Source organism: Dermacentor silvarum, chromosome 7 (assembly GCF_013339745.2).
Source record: "Dermacentor silvarum isolate Dsil-2018 chromosome 7, BIME_Dsil_1.4, whole genome shotgun sequence".
Classification (NCBI taxonomy): domain Eukaryota; kingdom Metazoa; phylum Arthropoda; class Arachnida; order Ixodida; family Ixodidae; genus Dermacentor; species Dermacentor silvarum.
In genome coordinates, this window is record NC_051160.1 from 127,585,572 (window position 1) to 127,610,996 (window position 25,425).

Below are 25,425 nucleotides of genomic sequence, written 5' to 3' on the forward strand. Positions count from 1 at the left end.
TTTAGGACCGCTCTTAACTTCGTTAATATTGGGCGGCCGTCTACTTCTCGAACAAACTACGTTTAGATATCGAGTGACATGCATTTTCTGAGCAGGCGAACAAATACACCGGTGCCACAAGTGTGTGAATCGGCCGATGCCTTTACAGTGAGGATTCTCAATCGTGGAGACATACATTTTCTGTGAGCGATGTTCGCCATGCTGGGTATGCAAGACCGAAAACAGCACGGTGAACGGTGTCTAAATTACGAAGCGTCTTGTACAATGTTACATATCAGGGCTATTTTCAAGCTTATAACCTATTAGCACGTGCGTAACATATACTGGCGATGGGCGCCTTTTTTCTGTGATCGGGAAAGTTGGAATAATTGGCTTCAATCTATACAAAACACATGTGGTTTAAAGGTCGACTTTTGACCCAGAAAAAGTGGGAAAGAGAGAGAAGAATTACACTAGATCTAATATTTTCGCACATATTTGTAACGTGGGCTCTAAAAATAAAGTTATTTCGCAACAAAAATATACACATCCTTTCAGAATCTAAACTATTAATTTCAGCAATTGATTCAACATATGTCGCCTAATTACTTTCAGCCTCCGCCATAGTTGTTTTCTTTTGTCTAGACATTTCCAAAGAGAGGTTCAGTATTATTTGAAGCCCTTTTCTGAATGTATCATTGAAACATAGCAAAGTATCACGACCCACGTTGTGTGGCTGCGGCCTCGGTGAAGGTACTCTCAATTTGTTTACGATGTTTTAGGGGGCCACAATAGGACACATTTTAGCGAATGTGTGTTTCAACAATATAATAATAGCAATAATAATAATATTTTTTATTTACTTCAATTCGTACAACGTGTTCCAGCCTGCATAAGCGTTGCCGTTTGTGTGCGGAGCTTGGCAGCCAAATTAAGCACATGAAACAAGAGCGAATAAATCATAGGAGAAAAAGAAGAGAAATAAAATCAACCAAATACGCAGCAAATGCTTGTGCGGCGTAAAAACAAACGAACAAGAACCAACAGTACAGATGATAGCAAATTTACCACCGTGCACACTTTCGTACACGAAATGAAAGCATTAAGAACATGGCAAATAGTAAATTACCTCAGTCTATATTATCATTCAACCAAGGTCGAAGGAACTTCTAAGGCATATTATTCAAGTGAAACATTATTCAGTCTTATCTTGGATCTCTTTATACATACAATTTCGTATTATCTTCCTCGAGCTTTCTGGCAATATAACAGTCCCGTGGCAGATCTGAGTCTACTCCGAACTCCGCCCGGGAGAAATATACGCGTGAAAGAGCTGAATTCGACCCTGCATATACTTTACTTAGACCAGAGGTAGTTCCGCAAACTCAGGGTCATTTGGCAGCCTTGTTCCCGACGCAGGTTCTGCAAGTGAACAAAGTTTATATTCCTGTGCTATCCACGAAACATACACGCTTATTGGAGGAATAGACTGTTACAGTTGCTCAGTTTAGCCTATTCGGCAGGCTCTGTTATGCCTATCCTCAGGGTTTGTGCTGTGCTCGAATGGCCGGCCGTCGCTCATTTCCACTTATGATGAACCGGTTTGAACTGCCACTTGTCAGGATGGCCGACGTGGATGTCCAGCAGCCCGCTGGTGCTCCACTGAAATGGAGGTTGCATGTCCCATGTTGGTCCACTCACGGCGACGAACTCCGATGACGCGAAAAGATCACGATTTGTCACCTGTGCACAAGTACGAAAAGTTTTACCATTTCCAATGAGGGGACGACTGAACATTTCAATAAAATAGTGTCTAATGTGAGAGTAGCTGTCTTACGTACAAATAATATATTATGGTAGTATTAATGGTGGTCGTGGCACAATGATACATTATGCCAAAATGTGCCAGATCTATAGTGGATTCGGCACAAAATGCGGTTTTAACGTAGCACAATTATGAGTTAAAATTATTGTTTAGTAATGCATGTCTTGGAGAAACTTTCGAGTAAACAGATGAAATTAAGGCCATCATGAAGACCTTGGTTCCTAGGCTTTAGGTTCACCAAGAATATTGTGCCGCACAATTTCAGCGCAAGCAAAGGGCATGGACGTGCTTACGTGAAATGAACTTTTACATAAACAGTTTTTTTCCATTAAGAACATGGGTAATTTTTTTCCTGAGAATCAACGGCTCTTGTGCCTATAAAAATTTCGGCAGAAAAACACGCGGTGTCGCAGTTCAGAATAGTAAAGTGGTGGGCCTAGTTGGTGCGAGAATTTCAATATTTCATCCTTGCTGCTTATTCTCTCTGGTCCTTCCCTTAGAACTTTAGCGCTCTTCTTTGCACAAAATAGTAGGTATCTGTAGTGTGTTTCAAATGCTACCGTCTTTTACACACGAAATACCATATAATGATTGCCTCCATGAGGGTTAGTTGCCTTTTTTGCTGATAAGTGCGAGCAAGATGATTCAAATAGCTTGTGCCATTGTGTCATTTGAGGTTACTGCAACTTTTTGAGACCTTGAATACGGTCAGTATACCCCCATTTGGTTATATTGCCACCTGTACGTAGTGGGTCGAGGGCAAGAGTGGGTCGAGCCCAGGAGAACAAAGAAGACCGCGCGCTCCTTCCCTGCTCGAGCCAGCCCCGACGGTCGCGTCTTCCAAGAGCCAGCTGCTATTAAACCTTCACGACTACTTCTCCAGTCTCGGGACAAACTGACACCCATACTGTGACCTCCACGAACCCCTGAGTTCCGCAAACTGCATTCGATTGCATTCTTTGCACAGGTGGTATCTTTTGTGATTGCGGGCAAACTGTTTTTTATACAAAGGCTATTCGTGTAAGACAAATAAAATAAAATAAAATATACATAAAAAATCACACGATAAAGTGACGTAATCAACATCATTGCATTCGTGTTTATTACTTCACATTGTCGTTTTGTGTTTCATTTATTTTAATTTAATTTTTAATAGACGAATAGACTGTGTATAAAAATAAGTTTGCCCGCAATCACGAAAGATACCACCTGTGCACAGAATGCAATAAACTGCAGAGGTTAGTGGCCTCAGAGGTTAGTGGAGGTCACAGTATGGGTGCCATGTAACAAAGTGGGGGTGTATTGACCGTCTTCGTGGTCTCACAAAAGTTAAAGTAACCTTAAACAAAGAACAAGAGAAACACTCTGCTGGCATGTGACCCCTCTTCCCTGAATGCTACTGGGTGCGTCTTTCCGTCTTATATTTCTCACACCCCTCCCTTGTGGACACCACTACTAATGTACGCTGTTTCTCTACATAGGCTACCTGCGTGTTTTTTGTTCTATTTTTGTTTTGTTTTTACTTGGGTGAGTGTACGTGTGTTGGTATTCATGACGCCTTACTTCTTATTTTATTTTGAATCCACTTCACCATTACAAAGAAAATGCACAAATTCAGCTCTGGGTGCTTGCCATCGCACTCTTGATAAAGGTCGGACCCCGGCCGAAACGTCAAAACTAAATGTTTCTTCTTCCTTTTCTACGTATGCCTGCCCTTTCAATTTATAAAACACCAGATCCGAAGACCTCCTTCCTTCATGTATCCACATATAGCCTTTTTCGCCGACTGACTGGCTCTATGTTGTTTGCTGTTTTCAATTTCAAATTATTTTCCATAAGATAGAAGGAAGACCCGAATCAAAAGTGGAAATTGTCCCCTTTGACAGAGATTCATACCTTCTGTACAAGGCATGCAGAAGATAGACAAATTTCAGACTAACATGGAATATACTTTCGAAGGCAATGCAAAAGACGAAGTATTTTCACATGCACCTTATTTGTACCATGCATATACTTAAAAACTACAAAAGTAGCAAACTAGAGGAAAAGAAAAGCATGTGAAACACACACATGTACATATATACGTGTGTGTGTGTGTGTGTGTGTGTGTGTGTGTGTGTGTGTGTGTGTGTGTGTGTGTGTGTGTGTGTGTGTGTGTGTGTGTGCGTGTGCGTGTGTGTGTGTGTGTGTGTGTGTGTGTGTGTGTGTGTGTGTGTGACGCGAGCAGGAGGTTGCGGACGGAGACAAACATGGTCGCCCGAGCACTGCCTTTAATCTTCGTCTTCCTCTCCTTTCAGACACCATCCTTGCGTCCACCGTTACACATTCCCCCTCCCCCCAAGAGAGCGCGCGCAACAACCTGCATGGAGGGAGCAAGGATAGGATGATAAATTAAATATGAGGAGCTGTAGTTAGTGTAGCGTTCTATCTGTAAACTAACAACTTCCGACTAACATTTTCCGATAAAAGTGCGGCATTCCGGTGACGTCCAGCGTAGCTCAGGTGGTCGAGGCTGGCTGTTGTACTCTGGACGATATATACATGCCCCGATTAAGGAATGTTTGGAAACACTGCAGGGAGTGCGAACTCAGATGTAGAAGGTGTCGGCTTACTCGTCGCGACTTGTAAACACGCGGTGTATCCTGCTCGAACGTTCGGTGGACTGAGTAGCTGAGGTGACGTCTGCGTTGGCTCGGTGTGCCGGGAAAGTGTCCATGTCTGTTTCGTCGTTGTGCACAGCGTGGTCGCAGAAATCCTTGAGGTGGGAGCAGTCCTGATTGGTTGTGCTGAAGGTGTACTCGGTGATGTTTGCTTCTTGCAAAACCTCGTCTTCGCGGAGTTCGCTTTGTGTTTAGTTGGCTTGCGCACTGACGTTTCCCTTGTTGTTGCAACTGTGCTTTCGGCGGTGTTCTCCATCGTCGTCTTTGTCGAAGTCGTCTTCGAGGTGGCTGAAGTTGATCTTGGAGTGACTGAATCAGATCTTTCTGACGTGACTGCAATAACTGATGATCTAGCCCTGATTCAAGAATAAACCTGGTATCTGTTTGGCAAATTTGTGTCGCAAGCAACGGGCAACTAACACACTGATTGCTTTCGTGTGGCTCATCTGGTGGCGAGGGCAGTACGCCAGGGTTTTCAGGATACTCTTCTGAGGCTGCTGCGACGTCATTCAGAATGTACGCTTCTGTAATTTGAGAGTATACGATGCTGCTTGGCGGGTGCGACACTTCTGCAGTGGCAATCGATTGTTGAAGGTTAGTACGCAGAAGAAAACTTGACAATCGCCAAGCAGCTTGATCTTCAGATGTATGTGACTCCAAATTATCTTCGTTTTGAAAAGTATGTGCGTTGGTGCTGGCCCTGGTATTGTGATTTCGTCTTGGCAGAAAGCAAGTTGGTTTCGTTTCATCAGACACCCCATCACGTGACTTAGAAGCGTCTTTGTAAAACTCTGTGCATGTGTACTTGGACTGGAGTTCTAGGAAATGCATTATAATATGTGCCTCTGGCGCGTGTTTAGTGTCCTCTACAAACGACGTGTCACACTCTATGAGCTGCCACTGCCACGGCGATAACAGTTTCGCTGGAGCCATAATACAATGTTCAACCAGCGGAACACCCATTTCCTCACTGAGGTTCCTCACACGCAAAGAGAACGGCTTTCTCGCTGCCGGTTGATTATGGAAGAGTGTGGCAGCGGTCACATCATTTGTGGTGGAATAAGAAGGATGTTAAATGTTTGTTTGTACTCTCCGAAAATATGCAAACTGCTATATGACCGCTGCAGGTGAAGTGACAACTGATTCGACTCTACGTAGAGGCTCTTGATTGGACTTTTCCTGAAAGCACCGGTCGCGAGACGGATACCCAGATGGTGAACGGGCTTAGGATGTTTAATGCACTTGGCGTTGCGAAACGATAAATTATAGCTCCGTAATCAAGGCGCGGCCGGACAAGGCTGTTGTACAAGTTCAGGGGGTATTTTCGGTCACTACCCCATGTTGCGCGCAACATAATTTTTGAAGGTTCACCGCCTTCAGACTAGAGCACTGCACAGGCCAATTTTTTCAACCCGGGCCCGGCCCGGGCCCGTTTCTACGTTGAGCTGCCCGCCCCAGCCGGACAAACAGTTTTATGGCGAGACCCGGGCCCGGCCCGGGTGCGGAAATAATCTACGTTACCCGCCCGGCCCGGCCCGCCACCTCTTTAACTGAGGCCCGAGCCCCACCCGAGTCCGGCTCGAAACCGGCCCTAAACCGGCCCTAGACCGAAAAAGACATGTTTTTCACAGTCGAGACGCATGAGGATAACTCGCAGCACGTTAGATCCACACCACGAGAAAATTCCGATCCCAGCCCGGCCCCACGTCAAAAAACCCGAGCCCGGTCCGAGCCCGTGAAAAAACTGCTGTACCCGGCCCGGCCCGTGGGCCGGGCTGGGCCGGGCCCGGGCTTTCGGGTAAGCCCGAGCCCGTGCAGTGCTCTACTTCAGACACTTTGCCTTCAGATATTGAAGATGGGGGTTGAAGGTAAGCTTAGAGTCTACAATTATTCCCAAGAATTTCGGTTCACTGCTAACTGATAGTTCCTCTTGATCGATCGTGAGATTTGGGACTAGTGTCATGCCTCTTTTTTTTAGAAAAGTATGCACGCACTTTCCTTTGCATTTGTTTTAAATCCATTTAGATTCGTCCATTTAGACAATTTGTTTGATCCAAACTGCACCTGTCGTTTGCAGATAGCAATGTTACATGATTTGAAACCTACCTATGCATCATCGACATACACAGAATAAAACACAGTGCGTGGAATGACTCTATACAGGGAGTTAATTTTTACAATAAAGAGTGTGCAACTAAGCACACCCCCTTGTGCCACGCCAGCCTCCTGGGTGAATGTTCTAGATAAAACATTGCCCACTCTTACGCGAAACGTGCGGTAACACAAGTATCTTTCGACTGTGTTTTGTGTTTACCATATTTCCTAGGATCCCCATCGCGGAAAGATCTCTTAGAATCCCAAAGCGCCATGTCGTGCCGTACGCTTTCTCTAGATCTAGAAATACCGTAAGTAAAAACTGTTCATGAATAAACGCATGTCTGATGTTTGCCTCAATGCGAACAAGGTAGTCTCTTGTCGACCTACATTATCGGAAGCCACACTGAAACGGGTCTAGTATTTTGTTATCTTCTAGGAAACATATTAAGCGCCGGTTTATCATTTTTTCATACAGCTTGTTAGCGTTATTGGCTTGTAGCTGCTGGCTAAGGACAGCTGTTTGCCTTGTTTAAGTATCGGGATGACTATGGGTTCTTTCCATGTGGACGGAATACACCCAGCCACCCACATGGCATTAAAAAGAATCAAGAGTGTTTTCAGTGCTTGAGGATGTAGGTGTCTAACCATTTCATACATAATACGATCGCCACCTGGCGCCCAGTTGTTTCAACAAGTGAGAGATGCCTTAAGTTCGGCTAAGCTAAATGGCTGATTCTAAGCCTGACTCGATGAACGTTGCGATTAAGACGCTGCCGCTGTTCGCGTTCTTTGAACTTCATGAAAGTTTCTGTATAGTGTGATGCACTGATGCATATTCAAAGTGTTTGCCTAAGATCCCCGCCTGGTCTTCCAGGCTATACCCTTGGATACTTACTAAAGGTAGGGGGTGTGACTCCAGGCATATTTATTTAGCCTATTCCGGACTTTCGTTTCATCGGTGTAAGAATTTATGCTGGAAATGTACTTTTCCCTGCTCTCTCTGTTAGCACGTCTACACGTGCTCCTGCCCTGCGATGTTCCTTGTTTAAAATCAATCAGGTTTTCGGCTGTTGGAGAGTCACAAAGCAATCCCCAGGCTTTGCTTTGTTTCTTACGTGCTTTTTGGCATTCGTCGATCCACCAAGGCAGGTAAAGCTTATTAGCCAGTCCATTAGTTTATGTATGCACCTTTCTGTAGCGTCAGTGATAAAACCTGTTATATACGCCACAGTTAAAAGAGCCAATATATCACGGGGAACGTGTGGCGAGCATCCATCATGTCTTGTTATGTTTAGCATAATTTGGGAGTGGTCGCTCCAAAAAGGGTTCTTCAGAACCGACCACTCCAGGTACGGTACCCGCCGTGGTTGCTCGATCAGCTAAGGCGTTGGGCTGCTGAGCACGAGACCGCGGGATTGAATCCCGGCCGCGGCGGCCACATTTTGATGGAGGCGAAATGCAAAAACGCCCGTGTGCTTGCGTTGTAGTTAACGTTAAAGAACCCCAGGTGGTCAAAATTAATCCGGAGCCCTGCACAACGGCGATCCTCATAATCAGAAGTGGTTTTGGCACGTAAAACCCCAGAAAGTAGAAGAAGAAGAACAGGTACGGTATTGGTGTGCGCAACACTATGCTTATTAAGTAAGAAAATCCCATTTAGGTATCCTTTATTTTTCTTCCCACTGCCGCCCGATCTATGGCCAATCCCCCGTAGTGGGTTGTGCTATATCTATAGGCACCAAACCAAACCAAACTGTGCTTAAATCTATAGAGTATGTGTTATGTGCCCTGCTGTAGTACGTTGCCTCTTTCTTATTACGTATACATGCTCCTGGGGAAAAGAGAAAGTTTTGAATTAGCGACCTCTCGCATCTCAACGAGAGTCTTCCCAAAAGTGTAATGCGCCTTTAAATATCAGACAACTATGTATGGCGCCGGAAAATTATTTATGTAGTTTTCAAATTCGGTTTTATGAAGACGATAATTGGGAGGGATGTATATACATCTGATAGTAACTAGCTTGTCAAACAACACCCCTCGGACAGCAACTGCCTCGAGGGGCGTACGAAGTTTTAATTCTCGGCAGGCAACACCTCTGTCGACTACGATAGCCACACTGCCCGATGACACGACATTGTCATCGCGGTCTTTAAGAAAAATTGCGTATTGTCGGAGAAAATCTGTTTGTGTATGTCTGAGGTGTATTTCTTGAACACACATCACTTTTGGATTATACACGTGTAGGATTTCTTAAACGTCATCAAGATTGTGGAGGATGCCCCTGGCATTCCCGTGTAATATCGATGTATCTATGGTGAATGCGCTTTTTTGTGCTGGGTGTTTAAAGGGACACTAAAGGCAAATAAAAAGTCCAGATAAAGACATAGAGCATTGGTCTAGCACATCGCTTTAGTAATCGAGAAATTCAGGTAAATGCAGGACACGATAAGAGACTCCCCAGGGACATTCCGGTACTTACCCGATGACGAAAGCACTCCTCAAAACAAATATGTCACTAGTACTCAACCACTCGTGTTAAAAAGATTATTTCGTTGGATTATAAGACGGAAGAAAATGCTACTTGTCGACTTGTATTCATCATCATCAGCCTATATTTTTTATGTCCACTGCGGGACGAAGGCCTCTCCCTGCGATCTCCAATTACTCCTGTTTTGCGCTAGCGTATTCCAACTTGCGCCTGCAAATTTCCTAACTTCATCATCCCATCTGGTTTTCTGCCGACCTCGACTGCTCTTCCCTTCTCTTGGTATCCATTCTGTAACCCTAATGGTCCACCGGTTATCCATCCTACGCATTACATGGCCTGCCCAGCTCCATTTCTTCCGCTTAATGTCAACTAGAATATCGGCTATCCCTGTTTTTTCTCTGATCCACACCGCTCTCTTCCTGTCTCTTAACGTTAGTCCTAAGATTTTTCGTTCCATCGCTCTTTGTGCGGTCCCTAACTTGTTCTCGAGCTTCTTTGTCAACCTCCAAGTTTCTGCCCCATATGTTAGCACCGGTAGAATGCAATGATTGTACGCTTTTCTTTTCAACGACAGTGGTAAGCTCCCAGTCAGGATTTGGTAATGCCTGCCGTATGCACCTCACGCTCATCACTCACGCTCATCAATGTCACGCTCATCGGAGCTTAAATGGAGCCCAGCATGGCGAGCCAAAGTGTCGTTGTCAGGGTCGTCAACTAGGGGGTCCATTGCGACTGCCGTCGGCCCTGTCTTGGCTCTGTTTCTGGCCGCGTGTTTGCGCAAAAAAAAAAAAAAGCCGTAGCGCCGTCTGCGGGAGCCGTTTCACTAGAGTCTACTAGTTTGGAGGAGTGGGTCCAACGCAAGCTCCCCGCTGAGGCTTTTTTTATTAAAAAGTTGATGGCGCCACCGTCGCTTTCTCCCGAACGAGCGGCCCCGCGCGCTGGCCGGACGCTTGTCGCGTCGGAGAGCCATCGCAGCTGCATGGAGCTTTGACAGGTGAATTCTCGGTGGCGGCAACACTGATATCATTCCCCACTGATCTGTTGTAAATAAAATGCAAAAAGAAATACACCATCTTCCCGTAGGGGAACCCTGAGTAGTATGCGAAGCAGCCATGGGGTCGACTCAAGTTCTCATTAGTTTTCAGATCCGCCTGTCGCCGCTGCCGTTTCGTGGCATCGGCTCGAGCCCTCTTCTCCGCGGCGCTGTCCACGGCGCTGACACTGGCGTTGACGCTGGCGCTGTCCGTGGCACTCATCGCGGCGTTGTGGGAGGAGAATGAGAGGACGAAGTGAATGATGATGAGGGGGACCAGGGGATCATTCGGGCAAAATGCCGGAAGCTTTCTCCGGAAGCTGGAAGCTGGCTTCCGGAACCGGAAGTGAAGCGAAACTGGAAGTGAAACCGGAACCGGAAGCCGGCTTCCGGTTCCGGCTTCCGGAAGCCGGAGCTTGGCGTACATATTGACCCTTTTCGCGGCGATCCCGTGGGCGCTGCCATGTTTGATCACGTGGTAAAGCGTGCATTGCTTGCCTAAACTGCCTCCGTTGCCTCCTTGTTTACAATGGAAGTGTATGACGCCGGCGCGGCTTAGAAAACCTCTGTTTTCGGAGATATCGTAGACGGTGACTAGGTGGACAACACGAAGCTTTGATCACAGCTTCATAGAACATGCAAAAGCGCTTTCGGAGCTGATTAGGCTATGTCCAAGTGGCGCAAGCAGCGTATATGGTGCTTGTTCTAAAAGCGGGGCTAAATATGTATTCCAAGCTATCCCAGCTTTCCGATTATCAATTCAGTCAGGATTAGTGTGTTTTGCTCTTTCTCCTCTATTAGCCAAATATTTTGAAGCAGTGGCTTGTCAATTTCTGACTCAGTGAAATTCCTCGGTGCGGCCACTATCTGATTATTTTCTGCTTAATCGCTCGCGGGTGTGCTCAGTTCCGATAGATTTGTTCTTGCTGCGTACAATGCTTGAAACGTAGCTGTATTGTACATTGTAATACCTTGTAGCAAATATATATTACAGCTAGTAACTCGCTTACTCTTGTGGACCGTCACGAAACATTCAGCTTCGACCATGCGTGCGCCATAGGTGTAGTCCGTCATTTATTGTGCGTATACAGTGCGCATATATTCAAGTGTGCGCCCATCCACTTATTTTGATACGTCGGTGATATAGTGGGCGTAAGTTTTCCTGCAATTTGGGACAGATGTGTATAGATAACGTGCGCAAAACTTACTATGACAGAAAGCGGCGCTACTCCCTTTGTCATTGTTTAACGAGTGGTACTCACTCTTGCCGACGTTCTGGGGATGAAGACCTTTCTTTGAAGGTTAGCGATACAAGGCTGGCGGATGAGCAAATTTCTATATCCTCGAGGAAAGCCGTACATCACGAAATGTGGGTAACACGTTCGGACAGTTCCAGCAGCGGTCCGCAAACTTGGCCACACAGATTCATTCTATTCCTTAACATGCCAGTCACTATTTTTTCAGCCAACATGCTGTACACGTCTTCCATCCACATGATTCAATCTAGCATGATTGGAGCACAGTGTGTTAGCGAAAACTCAGTTGCATTTCCGACAGCTGATCGCACAGAAGCAAGGCACAAGCAGTAATGGTTTCGTATTCGTGCGCAGTCGCTGAGGAGAGGTATGGCGCGCCGCCGTGAGCATCATCTCGTTTCTCTAAAACAAAACTGCTCCGCGAAAAGGGTCAATACTATACATATACATACAAGGAGAGAAGGGGGAGGAGCATGCGCATGCGCAGTGAGGGTGTGGACGCCGCACGGCGGATGCAGGGAGGGACATAGCCCCGACCATAAGCTGCTTCGCATCTAAAAGAGCGGCAGAAAGAATGCAAACGACGCAACAACGATGGTGCGTCGAGCAGATGACAGCTACTCAGCCCGTGCGCTCGCCTCAGCCAATGAGCGTTGCCGAAACAGCCGGAGCCAACATTTATTGACCGGATATTCAGAATAACGCGGCCGCAGCGCCACCGCAATTTCAACGTTTTTTGCTTCACCGTCGGAGCTTGCCAAGGCGCCCGCTGGGCCAATTCCCCCATTCTAGTACACTCTAGTTTTACTCACCCGCAGCACAACGTCAGTATATGGCCATGACGACACCACTCCTCGCTCGGGCGGGCGATTTGAATTGCGCTAGAGGTACGCGGACGATTTAGACGCAATTTTCTTCTAAAATAAGTCTTTTCTTGGCACGAAACAGGCGTTTCGAGGTTTCTGGTATGCTATTTCAACAGTCCACGTTGAAATAATATTTGCCTTTAGTGTCCCTTTAAGAGAGAGGAGTTAGCTCACAGAGCCCTTTCCGGGCACCGTGATGCGGTGGTTATTAACACGAAACTGTTTATCACGGGTTTCACGACTGATTTCCTGCAACGGACGTGATAGTCGCCATCAAGGAGCGGTGAAGCGATGCACTGCAAATTGACACTAACAAGCGCCGACAGGGAGCGCTTCGGTAGTCACAGCACAGAGGGTCCGACGCGGTGTAGCCATAGAATAAACAACCAAGCATAGCCTCGTGCATAGTTTCATACAATAATTATACAACAAATAATCATTCAATAAAAACATTATTAATATTGTCCGACGGCAGCATTCGAACAAAGGAACTCTGGAAGAGAAGACCAACGTTGAAACAATTACGCCACAGACGAACGCCTCGACACGCGACATAAAACGGCCTAATGAATTTATCACGGGCAAGCTTGTGCATTGAGACGCTTAGCGCGTTTTGATTTGGGCCCCTCGCCAAGCTGCACCTTTGTAATTAGTAGCAATTGTGCGTGTTCGCAGTGTCTTCTGCACTTCGAAAACTATACAATGCTCGAAAATTTAGGACAATGAAGGAATATGAATCGTAATAAACAAAGTCACAAGAACGTGCAACTCCTCAAGCACAAAGATCAGACAAATCCATGTTCTTTCCATCATTGGAAAGAACATGGATTTGGCTGAACGATTGCAATGATCCCGTTTAGGCAGTTACCGCACATGGTTTGGTCATATAGGTGTTCTCTGGCATGGCTTTCTTTTACACAGACGTGGCCCGGTACCCACAAGGACGTGCTGACACTGGCACTATGAGAGCTTCGGCCACACTCAACACTGTGGACAGTGGCATGGCGGAAGAGGCTGCTATCACCCTAGACATCGTACACGCATCAACCAAGCCAGCATCGGATGGACCCATCACAGGTTCCCATCACATCACTGGTTCCCAAACCGCGTGCAGGACTTTGAAACAAGGAATGGTGGCAGCCTACATACACCGCATCCTGTCATCATTACACCCCGCAGCGTTACACAGGGTGCGTATCGCCTGGACACCTGGACATGCCTCTCTCCATTGTAATGAACGCGCTAATGCGGTAGCCCGAGAGCTCGCTAGCCGGGCGCCATTGGAAGAGCTGTCCAGCCCAGATGACGCCCCGACAAAACCACTGAACTAAACTGAAACTCTACAACATTACAGAGATATCAGGAGACACTTCCCCCCACCACACCAGTCTCTTAACCGATAAGATGCCGTCGGGTGGCGACAGCTACAGACCAATTCATTCCCTTTTACCTTCACCTCCTCCACCACACAAAATATTCCTCATACTGACCCTACTACATGTGGGTCAGTATACCGCTGTATGTACCCACAGTATATCGTTGCACTTTGCAGTGCTCACACCCTCCGGGCTACTCCCCTATTCCTTCACCTTCCTCCTGGGAGACTGCGCTGACCAGCTTAGACCCGCCAGAGCGGTGACGCCTGATCCAGCGGTCACGTGCGGTGGCGCAAGCCAATGGGACCCTCAACTAAGGGCTCCACCGTACGAGGAAGTCAACCCACCTCACTAACAATAAATGTTTTCTCTCTCTCTCTCGCGTCAGATTATCCTATGGCATCTCGTCGCCTGCGGATTGCGGCTTCAACCTGCGTCAGCAGAGCATCGCCTACTCCTTCGCTTGCGATGGCACCGCCTAAGACAAGTGCTGCACTAAGCGGCGCAGAAAGGCAATGGCGTCGCCGCGCGAATCTCGCTTCGCACCGGCGAGAAAGACACCAGCGTGAAGCAGAATGCCTTCGTGAGTACGCGGCGCACGGTGCGAACTCTGCCACTGGCATTCCTGTCGCTGAGCGCGTCGCAGCTCGACTGGCTGCCGTAGCCACTACGGGCGGACCAGAATGTTTGCACCTTCGCCGAAGCCACTCGCCAGCAGACGCCGCTCGCCAACAGAACGCCGCGCGCTAAGCAAAGCTGCAACATGGTCGCCGGCCAGTTCATCGTGCGCCTTTCGCTGGGGTGGATCGTGAGTTCACAAAGCAAACATGAAACAGCTTCTATGAAGACACGCGTCACTTTCGTGTCCTACCGATTCCTATAAAGGAGGGATTAACCAGGTTTTTTTTTTTTTTTTTTTTTTGGAGCGATCACGACAATCTCGACGCTCCTTAGGCGCTGGCGGCGCCGTCTGGCCTGGACACGCGCTCTTGCGAGCGTTTTCTTTGATGTGAGGGCCTCGTCTCGATGGACGACACCCTTGAGACCACAAACCCAGAGGTCGATGGCCCCTTGTTCTGAGATGGCGGAGCAGCGCTAGCTGCAGTCGCCGAGTGGGCGAGTGGCTTCACCGCCGGCTCACTGTGTGTGGGCCGAACAGCTGCCGGAGGCCGTTGTGGTGCTGCCCCCTGACGCGCCACTTCGGCGCAGCTGATCTTGAGCAGGGATAATACCCGCCGGCGTGCTTCCTTGAATGAAATATTTTCGTTGACTTTAATAGTCACAATTTCTTTCACTTTCTTCCATGACGGGCACGACCCTGAGTATGCGGCGTGCTCACCATCACAGTTCATACAATCTGGAGTGTTATTGCATGTTTCGGAGGAATGTAAATTGGAACTGCACTTCGTGCAAGTCATCCGGCCTCGAAAGTTCTGCGAACTGTTGCCAAACCTCTGTCTTTTGAAGCCTCTGAGAGGATTTTGGACGTATTGCCTAAGTCGAAGCTTGATGTACCCTACCTCAATTGACTCGGGCAGAACACTTGAGCCGCAAGTAAGTGCTAGGTGCTTGGTCTGGATTTCTTTGCCTTCACGCCTTGTCTTAATTCGTTTAACGTTGATGTCATTCTGCTCACTGAAGCCCTCCAAGAGTTCAGCCTCAGTCAGCTCTAACAGATCATCTGAGACAACATTGCGGATGCTGTTCATTGCAGGGTAAGTGGTTACTGTCACTTAGGCGTCCCCAAATGACAGCAGATTGGGCCCTTTTTCATATTGTTTCAGATCGCGAAGCTCCAAGAAGAGATCACCGCTTGCCATTCTGGATGCTTTATAACCTGGACCAAAAACTTTAGTCAAAGTCTTTCAAACAAGCAAAGGTGAAACTGTTCATACTGATTTGTCTGGTTTTTCAGAGTGAATGACGCGGAATCGAGGGAAGTTCTGTATTTGGCGTCCAAAAAACTGGCAAACATCTTCAGCGCGCTCTCATTTCTGAGGGAGATCTGAGTCCGGGGAATGAATCGGCCATAAATATAGGTGAATGTTTCGGCAGCACCGCCAGCCACCCACCATTAAGACTAACGAGGGGACGCTACAGGACCTGGAAAAGACAGGTCCTGCAAATGCCAGCTGTACGCCGCCACTATAACCACATATGGTATACCCAAGGTTGGCCACCCAGACAAGGTTAACCCTTGCCGCACGGAAATCTTGTAGTGAGAAGGGAATAGAAGAGAGGAGAGAGGGAAAGCCTGGAGCGAAAGACGAATATTGAAAAGGAGGACAGGAAAAGGCGACTGCCAATTTCCTCAGGGTGGGTCAGTCCGGAGGTGCCTTCTACGTGAAGGGGAAGCCAAAGAGGTGGGTTGCTTCCGCCGACGGGCCATAAAGGCCCAAAAAACCGGCATCGGCTCAACCCCCAGGATCCCCTTTGCCGCGGAAACAGCTAAGCCGCGAACGGCTACACGCGGCGAGTCAATCCCTCATGTGCTCGGGTACGTAGTGTCGCAATACACCAAACGTCTGCTGATGCAGACGCCCCTGCGGGGAGTTGACTTCTTTAGTGTCTCCTTTTCTTTAGCAAGTTACACTTTGCTCCATTAGCTTTCCAAATCGGCCATTGAAATTCTCGGGACTTTTTTCAAAGTCCCTTAGCTGCTTCCTCACATCACGTCCAAGCTTCGATTTAAATGCGTCAATGTACTTCTAGATTTCACCTTTTAAGTCTGCGCTACTAGGAGACATTTCTAAATTACAACAAACACAACTAAAATGACACTTCTTAGCAGCAGTAAGGCTAGAGAATATCGAGAGTAGCAAGAGTGAAGCAAAGCTTCACAAGTAACCACCCTAGAGGCATAGAAAAGCAGGGGGAAACTAAGTTTCTGTACGTCCTCGTCGCCCCGCTGCTGCCAAGTGGCCAGGATACATGATGGCTCCGAGTTTACGAAGGCAGTTCTGGCGCCTGTGTAGATGTGTTCTTCCAGGATGAGCCCTCTCCACGACGATGTCGCTGACACAGGAACCTGCGTATGCAGGCCTCCGGAGCACAAGCTGGAGTCCCTGCTGTACTAATGCTTGCTGCTGATGTGCGGCGACATCGAGTTAAATCCCAGCCCCACTGACGGCAGCGAGGCCTCTATCGAATCCATGCTGAAAGAGTTGCTGTCTGGTCAGAATAAGCTGGTAGCGGACATGACTGCGCTCCGGGAGCAACAGAATAAGGTGGAAAACGTTATAGCTGATTGCGGAGCCAGATTCATTGAATTAGAAAAACGAGCCTCGCGTGTAGATGACCTTGAGCGTACAGTAAGATCACTGGAAGCGAAGTTGACTGATCTGGAGGATAGGAGCAGGCGATCCAATCTAGTAGTCTTTGGCATTCCGGAGGATGTCGGCGAAACTGAACCTATTCTTAAAAATAAAGTTCGTGACGAGGTGTTTTCTGCAAAGCTTGCTGTTCCTTGCAAATCTATCGGCAGAATTCATCGTCTTGGTAACAAAGGTAACAAGAGACCAGTCATCATTTACTTTCAGGATTTTACCGAAAAACAGCCTGTCTTAAAAAGTGCGTACAAATTAAAGGGTAGTCGAATATCGATTCAAAACGATTACTCGCGCAACACACTAAGGAACCGAAAACTCTTGTGGGATAGTGCTAAAAGTGAAAGGGAACAAGGCAAGAAAGTTCGCTTAATTAATGATAAGATGAGTGTGAACAATGAACTATTCACATGGGATGACAGTAAGAACTCGAGGATAAAAATTGACGTCCATGAAAGTACTTCGAAAAATGCTTGACTTGCCTCCGCTGATACTTCCCCTGGTGCTAAAGAACTGCGAATTTTAAACATCAATGCCCGCAGTGTCGTTAATAAATCGCAAAGCCTTGAGGCAACTATCATGGGCTACAATCCCCATGTAGTTGTGATAACAGAAACATGGTTGCATGACAATATTGAAGATGCTGTTGTGTTTCCCCCATCTTATCGAGCGTATCGCCGTGACAGGTGTACTAGAGGGGGCGGGGTGGCAGTTTTGGTAAAAGAGACTATATCCGCTACTCTGTTATGTCAGGCCGATAACTTGGAATCTGTTACAATAAAGCTTACTTGCTGGGATAACTCATTTTTGCTATTTGCAGTATATCGAGCACCTGACTCGCCCCCAGAATTCTTGCGTGATCTTTTTGAACGCATGGTTTCATTCACAACGTTAAAGTACTACTTGTAGGCGACTTTAACCTACCAGATATTGATTGGGAGAACGGGTTTTTCTGCATCGGGAATAATTCGCACTTAAGTTACTTGCATGATATCATTCTGTCTCACAATCTACAACAGGTTGTAAAACAGCCAACGCGTAGCTATGGTACATCATCAACAATACTTGACCTCGTTTTTGTAAGTCATTCATTAGAAAACTTTTTTGTTTCGGTTGAACCTGGAATTTCTGATCATAGTCTGGTATATTTTTCTTGTTCTTTGGAAGTGATTAATACAACAAAATGTAAAACAACCACTGTTAAAGATTTTTCTCATGCCAGAGACGAAAGTGTCTTGGATTATCTTGAACAATGCCTTGATAACTTTCACGGTAATAGTGCTACTGTGCTTTGGGATAAATTTAAAGAAATTATCACTCACTGCCTTAGCAACTTTATTCCCAATAAAACCAAAAAAACTTCCAAGACTACTCCCTGGATAACGAGAAAGATCTTGCACCTTAAAAGAAAAGTTAAGCGCTTAAGACGACGATGCGCCTCACGTGCTTCAATTCACGAAATTCAAAATAAACTAAACCAAGAAGTACGGCAAGCTAAGCGCTGGTATTTTCACCATATATTGCCAAATTTTATTCGAACGGCACCCCAAAAATTTTGGGCTTTTCTAAGCTCAAAAACCAAGTCAATTGACCAAATTGTTCACGAGGGCCATGTCGTTGTCGAAAAACAGCGTATCGCGGAGCACTTCAATAATTATTTTCAGAGTGTTTTTCAAATTTCGATGGTGGTATAAACCTTAACCGCATGCAATGTAACTCGACCTCTGATATTGTTTCGCACCCGGGTGTAGTGTCGATGTTGCTGAACCTCAAAGCTAAATCATCTCCAGGACCAGACAACATACCGAACGCTTTTCTGCGCAGGTATGCTGAAGCGTTAGCCCCTTTTCTTGTTGTTATCTTTCGTTCCTCGTTATCTTCGGCTAGTCTTCCTACAGACTGGCTAACTGCACGTGTCGTTCCCATACCAAAAAAGGTGACAAAACCCTAGTAACCAGTTATCGTCCGGTATCATTAACTTCATCATGTTGCAACTTAATCGAACATATTATAGCTAATGAAATAACCAAATTCCTAAGCGACAACAACGTACTGTCTCCTCATCAGCATGGTTTCCGGAAGGGTTTCTCTACTGTGACACAATTAACCACAATTATTCACTACTTTGCAAGTGCTCTTGACAAGTCAAGCCAAATTGACGTAATATTTTTAGACTTTAAGAAAGCGTTTGACCTTGTTCCTCACATTAAACTTATATAAAAACTGCAGTCGATAGAGCTTCCAGCCTATATTATTAACTGGGTGGCGGCTTATCTGTCTAATCGCAAGCAGTTTGTTTCAATTGATAAATACTCTTCTAACTAACTTTCAGTAACCTCTGGAGTACCTCAAGGTAGTGTGCTAGGACCTTTACTATTTCTAATATACATAAACGACATCACTAACAAAATTTCTCATCCTGTTCAAGTTAGACTATTCGCTGACGATTGTGTGTTGTTTAACGAGGTTACTTGCCACGAAGATCGATTAATGCTTAACTCTGACCTTCAAAACCTTCTTTCCTGGTGCAGTCGTTGGGGCATGGAATTGAACAGAGAAAAAACTGTTTACATGTCCATAACAAAAAAAATAAAATGTCGTTTGTCTATAACCTCGGCTCTGAACCGCTGACCAAACTCAGCCAATATAAGTATCTTGGAATAACAATAACCAGTGACCTCAGCTGGAATAGCCACATTTCTAACGTATGTAACTCGGCTTTCAGAAAACTTTGTCTCCTCAGGCACAAACTAAAGCACGCTCCCTCTGGTACAAGATTACTGGCTTACACTTGACTCATCCGACCAAAACTTGAATATGCATGCATTGTGTGGGATCCCTATAAGAAAATTAACATTAACGCTTTAGAGATGATCCAACGTAAAGCTGTCAGGTTTATTTTCTCTAAATATAGACCAAATGACTCTCCTACTAGCCTAATGAATCAACATAATATCCAAACGCTACAGCTACGTAGGAAAATACAAAGACTGCAATTCCTTTTTTTTTTTTTTTGCTTAAAACAACTCTTTGTCCCTCCACCCTCAGGCTTATGTTAAACCACTTACGGCGCGTCGAACACGGCATCGTCACGCTGATTCTTTAACACCTTATAACACCCGAACTAACCTCTTTAATTTTTCCTTCTTCCCGCGCACTGTAACAGATTGAAACAGCCTACCATTATCGCAATTGATAAGCACCGATTCTATTGAACGCATGTGTCTTTAATGTTAGCAGTATTGCTATGTTGGCAAGCCTTGTTACTGTTCTCTTTTTCTTTTACACGTGAATGTTGTTTTATATATTCCACATCTTCCTTATTCTATTATTTTCCGCATTTTGCAATGGTCGCTCGTTCATCAATTTCTGGTATTTGTCGATTTTGTTTTTTTCTCCTCTCGCGAGATTGGTTGCAAGTGCTTATATGCGTATTACTTTTGTTCCTGATGCCTTAAACTCCGTGTGATACTGATCTAATCTTTGTCAAGTTGTATTCCTTCAGCTGTATCTTCCATTAATCTTATTTGGTCGTCGCTTTCATTTTTTCTGATCATTGCATTTGTTGCATTGCTTTTGTATTTCTTGTTCATGTGTGTATGTATATACATACGTGTATATGTAAATATTTATGTATTCTGCCCCTCCTGCTTGGGCCCCCATTTGGGCCTGCCAGTATTAAATAAATAAACAAATAAATAAAATAAATCCGGTAGCAGGCTCCGACTATCATCATGATGTCGTCGCCACGCCTGCTACGCAGACTTAGTGGCGAAAGTTCTCAAAGAGCTTAGACCACTACGTATATGCTCGTGGCAGCGATGCCATCGTGTTCGTTGCATCGTCGTCACTGCCACTTCGTCATCCATCTCTAGTCATGTCGTCATCATCACGCCATCGTCGTCATACAGTAGTCGTAGACTCGTTGTCATACCGTCGGCGTTATGCAATCGTGGTCTTTCCATCGTTCTGAGTCTAACGTTTATACTCTTGCCGTGCCGTCGACATCACTTCCATCCTCGCCACGCAGTCGTCGTAATGCCATGGTCTTCATGTTGCCGTCATCAAGACTCCATCTTACCGTCCTCATCACTTGAGAAACGTCATCTCGTTGCCATAGCGCCTTCGTCGTTCCGTCGACATCATTTCTTCATGCTATTGCAATCATGCTGTCGCCATTCAATCGTGATTATGCCACTGTTGTCATTCAAGCATCGTAATACATTCTTTTTCATACTGTCGTCGTCGTCAACTAGTCGTCGTCATGCCGTCATGCTCATGGATGAATTTGGCAAGTGAATGTCATATAAAAGTGCGCTCGTACCGGAAACAGTGTATGTCGCACATAGCCGAAGAAAGCGAAGTTTCAGAACGACGACTGCGGATTCTGAGTGCAGTGTGACGCCACATTGCTTGAGTGCTCATCACATTACCGTCGAGAGTCGTCGTGAGATGGCTTGTGTAGGATTTTTTTATTCCCACTTTTCTTCGTGCAGAGGCTTCTGAGTATAAAAACTTGTGAAAGGAAAAACATGGCTTGCACGTTAACGAACACGAAGCTGTAAGAGGAAACATAGTAGTTCGCTTGTGTTTACTGAATTTCTTTTCTTATAGTCCCACTTCCATTTTACGCATTATTGGATCCATGCAACACAGAGGAGGTGCTTTTGCAGCTTCGTACTGCAATGATGATGATGTGGGATTTTTATTTCATGAGTGTTCTAGTCCGTCACGAGTTCTTGCGCAATATTTTCGTGAATATTGTTAAGAGCAACTTATCCTGTGGAAAAAGGTTAAGGTCTTGCAGTGTCGCGGTCAACAGAATAAACGAGGTGGTGTCTCGGTTCGCCATCTTTGTTGTTGTGATGGATTCAAATGCCGCCCTAAAAACCCGTCACGTCGTCTGGAAACTAGAAAACCCTATCTTTCAGCGTCTACCCTCAACAATGGAGAACACTCTATAAACACTTGTCTTACCTTGGTGTCAATGCCGCCAACACCCCGTCGATTCATTCCTGGTGTGTCGTACTTCCCCTGAGGGCAAAGTAGGTCATGGCGCGCTGAGATGGCGTACACAGGATTGTACGGTGGCGTGCAGTTGCAACGTGACAAAGGATCATTCTTGTAATCGTTGTACCTGCGTAAAGTGGACGATGCCATCACGTCCCGTTTACACGACCGCGAACCTAGGAAACTTATGCACGTGACTCCACACGGAGAATCATTGGTCATCACTAAAACAATGAAAATAGACTTAGCTTTACGAGTAGTAGCCAGACGCTTTAAATAAGAAATATTAGTCACGCATTCACGGTGACATATGTGTATGCTTGCCCTTCCATACCTCATGTAAGCCATAACAGAATCCAAGTCCTTTAGTTTGGCCTGGTCTCTCCTGAACAACTTGGCGCGAGGGCAGTTCTCGTATCTGTAGTAGTCGCCGTACTCTTTCACGTTGGCCGGTTGGCCGGAGATCTTAAATATCTCGTTGAAATACCTGACGAAGAGGGAAAAACACGTTAGGGTAAAAATAATACCTCCGAAACAACTACATATAAATGGAACACAAAAAAAATTTGGCTCGGAGTTGGCCATACTTTCCTACTCGAGAGGTATACGAGATTCAACGAGTGGTGTTCGCGTTTCCCAATTGGATACTCAGTTGCATGGAATCAGAAGCTCATTTAATTACCTCGATCCTGAAAGTAAGTATTCGAGTTCGTTACTGTATTCGCTTTCTGTGAAAGTAGGTGTCACAGCATGCCACACATTCGTATTGCCACGCGGGGCTAGTGTCAGGCACTTTCTGTTTGAAATATTAACTCGCCAGTTTCACCAAGAATTAGCTTTTAGATAGGTCAAATTCACTGCACTGCATTTTTGTAGTTTTTCGAAACATAATCGACGCTAATGCTATGTTTTCTTGCCACTGTAGCTTTACGGCAGATTGTGTCGCAAAAACATTCCGTACCAGTCTAAGTGCAACACATTATCGATCAATAATAAATACCGTCTTTAGGAGGTTTCCTGTTGACCCTACTGCCTTGCCATCTGCACGGGGCTTATGGAAAGATAGTACGGTCTTGCCGTCATACGGGCAGTACTCTAAACTACGTGTCCAGAAACCCTACGTTCAAAAATTATCACATTTGTTAATGCATACCGGTATATCTTAATTCAAAGGACGTAACGCAATCTTAGGAATGACCGAAAAGCCGAAAATTCTGCTTGAACGGGGCCCATTGGCGTAGCGCGCAATTCTTTTAGAAAAGGGAAGCACGCACTTTACTTGAGAAGGACAGGGTGAGGGGGGGGGGGGGCGAGGTGGCTGGCCAGGCCGCATACTGTACAGCAATATTGGGGGGACACTTGTCTGGTGTACCGCCCCCTGGCTAAGCCAATGACGGGGCCTAATAAACTTGAAGAATTAAAATTTATGCGACAAAGCGCCACTGCACGAGGCACACCATAGCGGGCGACTCCGGAATATTGCGGACATCTTCGGATTAGATAACTTACACTTGAATTTTACTATATGACGTTTCGTGCGTTCTCTCCCCTCCCCCCTCCGCCCCCATGGAATGTGACCCAAGGGTTTCATTGTGGTCTGTTAAAGTTTCTGGGATAAAAGAAGAAACCAACTTACGCCACATTGTAGCCGGCCCAATATTTTTTCTCATCTAATGCTGCACTGAGGTCTGCGTACTGTACAGTTCCTCTGTAAATATTTCAAGAAATACATAAAAAATGCACAGACCATTGACACTATCAGGAAAGTATTAGAGCTCAATGGGATGTACGTCGTTTAGTATTGTAGACCGTAAAAGTTTCCGTAACCATCTGTTTACAACGAACACGTGTCACGTCAAGAGCCCAAAGACACACTTGGTGAGTACACAATAAAGAATATCGGCGACGGGGAGCGATCGTGCTTGTCCCAAATCGAAAGCCACTCACTTCCCCCGTATGAACTAGGATCCTTCCATGTCCGCTTTTCCCGGTGGGTGAGGAGGACACCGAGACACCCTAATTTGAACTGCGCCACTTGTCTGCAAAAAAAGATCAACTCCAATACAGGGCCCGCGGGACAAGAGTGGCCATGAACCGAACATTCTTCTTGGCTCGCCCTCGCATGCTTGCACTTGCACCCGCCACAGATCACGTGACCTCAATCATACGTCGTATAGGCCGCGCATGCGCCGTCGCACCCTGGACAGCATGAGAGCGGCAGAGCAGACGGCGAAAACGGGCCTCGAGTGTACGTTTAATTCGCAATAAAATGTTCAGGGTTCAATGTGTAGTAGGCTTCCCAACAACTGGCTCGATAAAGTTAATCGTCGTATACCCTAACATTTTGCAAATTAAGTTTAGTCCTAATTTCAATATAAGCCATCAATACCCTGTACCTGCTTTCTTTAGAAGTCGTTTTCCTTTATTTTAAATAGCTACTGCAGCACTTGTTCTTGCGATTCTCACAGCAGTTATTTGACCGTTTGATGGAAAATGTGGGTACGCACGCTGTTCGCATTCCCTTTGTGCAATGTTCATTGCGTCGTTCCCCTTGTCGAGGTAAGCCATGGCCACGAGTAGTATGAACAGCGTAATTTTGAACTTCTAGTGGAACCGCCACTTCCAGCGGAGCGGTGAACATTCCAAATCATTATGTCTGATACGAGATAGCAGCTGCCACCACGAAGGGGAGGGAACGTAAAGTACACGGTCCGCGTTGCCAAAGAAGCATCATTGATACAGCTTCGCACCGCAAGCGCATTTCGGGTAATTATTCAGTGTGATAGAAAACTATACTTTGGCGGTGCTGAAACTAGTTGGGCCTTTACAGCTTTCGCTAGCATGTTGCAATCTTACGCCAGTAAATTGCGCTGACTAACGCAACGGTGCTTTGTGAGAAGATGTGATCACAGACTGCGATTTAGCTCATTGAATCCAGGATGCACTTGGTGCGCACATGATGTGTTCCATAAAGCTGACATTATCATCCTTGTAGCAACTGAGGTCCCGAGCTTCTGTTAGCGCACTCCTCGACCGGTCCCTATAATTACGAACACAGATGCGATCATTCGGCAAGAGTACTCTAATTACCCTGTTCAATAATATGTACGACTGCTTTTCCTAAATTATTGTCACTTGGATAACCTTTATTTCAGTCCGCATAAAGCTGCCATCGGCTTAATTCTCTTATTTGACGTCCAAGCCTCCGCAGTTGGACCTCGTGTGCAAGTTGTTCCGCTCAGACACGGTGTAAGAAATATAAAGGTGTTGACACTCCGCCAAACAGCGTGACCAGATAGTCTTCGGCGCAAAACCGGCGGACGCACCGGGGGGCCAAGCGTTCGTTGAGACGCCAGCATGCGATGGCCGAGGTTGCCTAGGTTACGGCTCGGCCACATCGGCCCGTGAGCCGTAGCGCCCCCCTCGCAGCTGCGGCCGGCGCATGTGCTACAGCTACACCGCGGCTGTAGCACACGTGCCCGTGTGTGTGAGGGGAGGGGGGGGGCGCT

The 25,425-nt window shown here is 46.2% G+C and overlaps 1 protein-coding gene across 1 annotated transcript in view; it reads right to left on the reverse strand.

The window, feature by feature from the left end:
* Positions 1–910: 910 nt before the first annotated feature.
* LOC119459163 (putative phospholipase B-like 2) overlaps positions 911–25,425 on the reverse strand; it is a 39,675-nt gene continuing 15,160 nt past the window's right edge. Inside the window, exons 6-9 of the mRNA XM_037720990.2 lie at positions 23,553–23,624; positions 22,251–22,403; positions 21,884–22,043; positions 911–1,722 (exon numbers count right to left, since the gene is read on the reverse strand). Coding sequence (XP_037576918.1) covers positions 1,558–1,722; positions 21,884–22,043; positions 22,251–22,403; positions 23,553–23,624 — 550 coding nt within the window. The 3' untranslated portion in view covers positions 911–1,557. The remainder of the gene's footprint in view (positions 1,723–21,883; positions 22,044–22,250; positions 22,404–23,552; positions 23,625–25,425) is intronic.